This window comes from Microtus oregoni, unplaced genomic scaffold (genome assembly GCF_018167655.1).
Source record: "Microtus oregoni isolate MIOR12 unplaced genomic scaffold, Mior012 000073F_000, whole genome shotgun sequence".
NCBI lineage: Eukaryota > Metazoa > Chordata > Mammalia > Rodentia > Cricetidae > Microtus > Microtus oregoni.
The window spans coordinates 418,678-424,125 of record NW_024543980.1 but is presented as its reverse complement, the minus strand read 5'-3'; the positions used below and the strand labels follow the sequence as shown (position 1 = coordinate 424,125).

Here is a 5,448-nt window from a genome sequence, read left to right as displayed (position 1 = left end):
CATGGGATGTAGAAACTATATACAAGAGGAGAAAGCAGTAGGCAAGCAGACTGATACATGCTTGTTTGTCTCTGGTTTTAATTGTGGAATTATGTGACTAGTTATTTCTAGTTCTCACCGCTGTGGTTTTTCTCCTGTGGTAGGTAGATTGTAACCTGGAAATCTAAGCTAAATAAACAGATCACCCCATTCAAGGTGCTTGTTCTCTGGATATTTTGTCACAGCAACAGAAAGTAGAACACTCTCTCTTTAAGTGCAATAAAAACTAAATCTCAGAAATGCCTCACATTACTTGATTTTAGAGTACTAGTCAGACTTCCGGTGCTGGAATGGGAAGCTTTGGGCTGGCTTGTTTTCAAACAACTTGTATGGTCAGTAGAAACTGCAGCCATGGAATTGATTATCAGAAATATTCCTTTCATCAGCATCACAAACCAGAGTCCTGTAGCGCCCCCTTTCCGCCCTGAAGCAGTTCCATAAGAACAAAAAGAATGCCCTCATCCCTGTTTAGTGATATGACCTTGTTGATCCCTCAAGGGGAAAGTATAGAGACAAAAGAGCCCAAAGCAAAAGTATGTCCGTACTTTAACAATCAGACCCTAAATATCTGAAGCCACACCCAGTGACTTGTGGTGCTTAGCACATATATTAGACATCTGAATGATCCCTGGAGCCTGTACTCAAATGGACAGTTTTAGGAAGGACAACAAAAACTGTAAATATCACTACTTAACAAGATAGTGACATATCCACTTCTTTTTAAAGCCGATTTACTTTATTTAACCCCAAATATCCATGAACTTATTTTGTTGTACCCATATAGAAAATTACTGATTAACTTCCTTTTATACCATCTTAACTTCTTTTCAAAATAAAAAAAAGTTTCAAATATTTATTTTTTCTTCTTTGACAGTTTCATACATGGATATAAAGAAATTCTATCTTTTTAATCCCTAATTATCCTGCCTCATACATCCTGCTTCACCCTCCCTTCTTTCATCACCAAACCCCCTGCTTCCCAACAATCCTCTCTCTCTTTCCCTCCCTCCCTCTCTCATATGTGTATGTGTCTTTGTGTGTATAATCTCTGCTGAATTTAAATTAGGCTGCATGTGTGAGTATACATTAGAGATTATTTCCTGGAGCATTGGGCCACTTTCAGTGGTGATGTTACTTTAGAAAGTGACACCCCTTCAGACCAGGGCCATTTACTGTCAATTATCCTCCAGAGATGGGTAGAGCCTCAGTAAGCCCTTTCTCCTTCCATGATGAAATGTTGACAGGCACAGTCTTTTGCAGAGCACATGTACTTTGTCACCACAGCCACAGTGAGTGTATAAATACATCCTGGTAGCAGTGTCTTCAGGTCATACCATGCCATTTCTTATTATCTTGTAGATAAGACCCTATACAAACAGTTTATAGGCTAATACTAAGCAATTTCTCTAAACCATCACAACAGGACCACATTCACTCGCAGGGCTCAGATTATGACTCTGAAAATTTTTCCTGTGTTTCTCTGTCTTTATCATGACATATGTATTTTATTTGAATTCTATATCAATTCTTGTCTGGTAAAATCTTTAATGCCCATTCCCTATGCCTCCAGCTTGTTGTTTCTGCCACAACAGACAATGCAGGATGGTCAAAGTTGAAAGAGGTAACGTTTGAAATGGGATATCTCAAAGGATTCAAGGAAGCTGGAATACTGAATGAATGTGGTGACAGGAATAAAGAGGATCAGAGATGATGGGAAGGTAGAGGCCTTACAGAAGCTAGTGGGATAGATCTCAAATTCCTCAAAGAGACAACTGAAGTTACAAATTATCTTAGCAAAATAATACCACTAAGAAATACACTAGTCAGATTTGAGAAAACACATAGTTATCAGGGACTTAGTGAACTGAATAGGAGATTCTTACCGGAGAAGTAGGATGAAACAGAAAGGAAGGAAAGACTTCAAAAGCTACCAGGAAAATAGGACTGGAGAGATGGCTCAACAGTTAAGTGCACTTGCTGCACTTTCAGAGGACATGGGTTCAATTTCCAGCACCCACATGGCAGTTCACAACTGTCTGTAACTCCAGTTCCAGGGGATCTGATGCCCTCTTTCTGGCCTTCTTGGATACCAGGCACACATGTTGCATAGATGTACATGTAAACAAAACACTCACACACATAACATTTAATATTTTTAGGAAAGAAATTCTATTCTACAGAAGAGCATTGCCAGATAGAGCTGCTCAGTCTTGAACATCTCAGCCTTCAGAAACATAAATCAAACCTTTTTGTTCTCTATACCTTTCCCAGTCTGTGTCATTAAGATCCAGTAACAGAAAACAACCATTGGTACCTTTAAAAAAAAAGACCAGGACACTACCCCACCTTCAAAGACCATGCTTACCCAAAACCGTAGCAAACAGAATGTATCTGGTTAGCAGACTATTACCCAGAGCTCAGGATTTAGACTTACCTACAGGTTCCTTAATCAGTATGGTGAGTATGGCGAGACAGGAAAGTAGAGGCTTCATGTAGTTCAGGGCAAGAGGTTCAGCTTTCTAATGCTACATCTGATCTTGTCCAAGTCACTGGCACCATAACAAGAAACAGCAGGAGTAAGGGTACTCTTGACAGACTGAACTTCCAGGATTCTTCCTTAAAGTAGGTCAGGCTAACCAGTTGTCTAGTATATTCAACATGAAGAATTTGGTTACACATCCAAGGGTATCAGAACCAAATGGGGGCTTCACTAAATTGACAATAGGATTCAAGTTCAAACTGGATTCTGTACCAACAGGTGGGGAAGTTGATGGTTGGGTTTACACATTGAGGGCTCAGGGAAGCCTGATTAAATCAAGTCCAAGGAGTGGGTCTTTATTACATTCTCCCTTCTTGGTATTTGCTATCTATTGTACACAAACAATATATTTTAAATGACTTCAAGTGTTGCCAAGGAGAATAGAGGTGGCATAAATGCACAGGAAGGATTGTCTGCTTTGAGAGACAGTGTTCGGCTCTAGGATAATGTTTAGAGCAATTTCTGAAGGCATATTTAAGGCTTCTGGGGATTTTACAAGTGCTTTTGGACAAAAAATGTCATGAATGCTTTTTGAATTGAAAGGCTAACTCAAAAGCTTGGCATTTAGTGGGTTGAATTGGTTGGGAAAAGGCTCTAGAGCAGTGGCTCTCAACTTTCCTACTGCTGTGACCCTTTAATACAATTCCTCATGTTGTGGTAACCGCCAAACATAAAATTATTTTCATTGTTACTTCATAACTGTAATATTGCTTCTTTCATGAATTATAACATAAATATCTGTGTTTTCTAATGGGTCTTAGGTGACCCTTGTGAAAGGATTATTTGATGCCAAAAGGGTCACAAACCCACAAATTAAGAAATAATTCTCTAGATGCACGCATGAACATGCTTGTCACTTTTTTTTTCTGGGATCAGGTCTTGATGTTAAGGACATTACACAAGTAATTGAATGGGGTGAAAGGATTTCAAGATTTCTGTGGCTAGAGAGTGAACCAGAGATTGGAAAGGAGCAGGGAGGTCTATCCAGGATCTAATTCAAAGGCTGAGGTGAGTCACCCCAAGATGTGGTAGTGACTTAAAACAGGGTGACAGTAGAAGAGACTGAATGAGTTTCTTAAGGCCAGCACCAGAGGACTGGATTGAAGAATGAGTCATCTCATCTGGTCTTTGAGTTGTACCCAGGATCCTGAATGGTCTAAGCAGCTGTGGGTGTGGCTATTCTCTGAGACATAAAGAAGGACAGGAGGGTCGGTGTGTGTGTGTGTGTGTGTGTGTGTGTGTGTGTGTGTGTGTATACATATGTGTGTGTGTGTGTGTGTGTGTGTGTAGAGGGACATATGGATGGGCATAAGGGAGAGGAGAAAATTTTCATCTAGTTAAGGTCACCCACCTTTGCAATCAAAGTAGTGAGTTTTAAATGTTAGATAGTAAGAAAGATGTTTCACATAGCTTCCCTGGGCACAGTGTGTAGAGAAGCCCCCAAAATAGTGATTCTCTTTCGTATACCACAAACGGGTGTTTTTCTATTATATTAATCAATAAGAAAACAAAATCCAAGATGGCCACCAGAGAGGCCCGCTAAGCCGCAGCTGCAGCAATGACGAAACTGGGTACATTATGACTTATCTCACTCCGTCCTTTGTGACCTACCCAGCCCTGGCGCTGCCACTGGAGTGCTGAGAGCCAGTCCGCCAGACAGATCTAGCTCCTGCTTGAGTCCGGAGTGCGGACAAGTGGCTGCGCTGGCCCAATTCTAACTTGGCCCTCAGCTTCCCAGTTATGGCAACCTCCACCACCTCACATCGCCCCATTAAGGGAATACTCAAAAACAAAAGTTCAACATCTTCAGTGGAGGATTCCACTCAGCCATCCGGAAGATCTGGCACCCAGGAGTTGCAGCGTAAGAAATCACAGAAGTGGGACGAATCCAACATACTAGCAACTCATTATCCATCCTACAAAGACTATGACTTAATGAAGATGAACGAGCCCAGCAATCCCTATGCCAGTGTGCCACACGATGGAGAAGACACCATGAGTGAAGTTCAAGGAAAGGAAGCTGTAACCCCTGACACCTTAGCGAAGAAACTCGCAGCCACTGACACCTCTGGAGCCATCTATCAGGGTGAGGAGCAAGAAAGCAGCGGTGCACATACCAGCAAATTCTTCCTGGACAAGCAAGAAAGGCAAAGACAATTTGAACTGAAAAGAAAGCTACATTACAACGAAGGACTGAACATCAAATTGGCCAGACAACTGATATCGGAGGAGCTACAGTCTGAAGTAGAGGAAGATGAAAACCATCCACGTCTTCATTCAAATTTTTGAAGAAAAGACTACTACAGAAGAAGCTCCGACGAACATCTAGAAATTCCATCAAAACGCGTATAAGATCTGCGGTTGCTGCTGCCATTGCCTATACCATCGCTGCTTCTTGCTTCTTAGAACCCATGCTCTTAGTGTGATAGTTCTTATCCATTTAACTGTTTAATAGTGTTTAATTGTCATGCAGGGATTAAATGGTAATCTTAGAAAATATTAAATTGGCTTAAATGTCTGTCTTTGGTGGCTGTGCTTTATTTCCTGCGCCAATAATCATCGGCTTCCTTTTTTAATTTGAAGACTGCCTTGAGCTAATTTTTGATTGAGAACTACTTGTGGGAAAGAATGTGGGAATGAAAATCTGTGTACCCCTTATCTACTTGGCAATATGCTAGAAATGGTAATGAACATATTACAAAAAATAATGGTACCATTTTTATAGCCATATGGGTCCCCCATTTCTAGAGGTTTGTTATTTCATGACTGGAGAACAAGGTACTAGAGACATTCAGTGCTACAAAGACACATTTCTAACAAATGAACATATATTTACCCAGCAGAGACACTTGTCTGGTGTGGTTGCAAGC

The 5,448-nt window shown here is 40.9% G+C and overlaps 1 protein-coding gene across 1 annotated transcript; it reads left to right on the top strand.

Moving 5' to 3' along the window:
* Positions 1-4,318: 4,318 nt before the first annotated feature.
* Positions 4,319-4,867, top strand: LOC121441031 (protein phosphatase inhibitor 2-like). The gene has a single exon (XM_041642173.1). The coding sequence runs from the start codon at positions 4,319-4,321 to the stop codon at positions 4,865-4,867; it is 549 nt and encodes a 182-aa protein (XP_041498107.1).
* Positions 4,868-5,448: the final 581 nt, after the last annotated feature.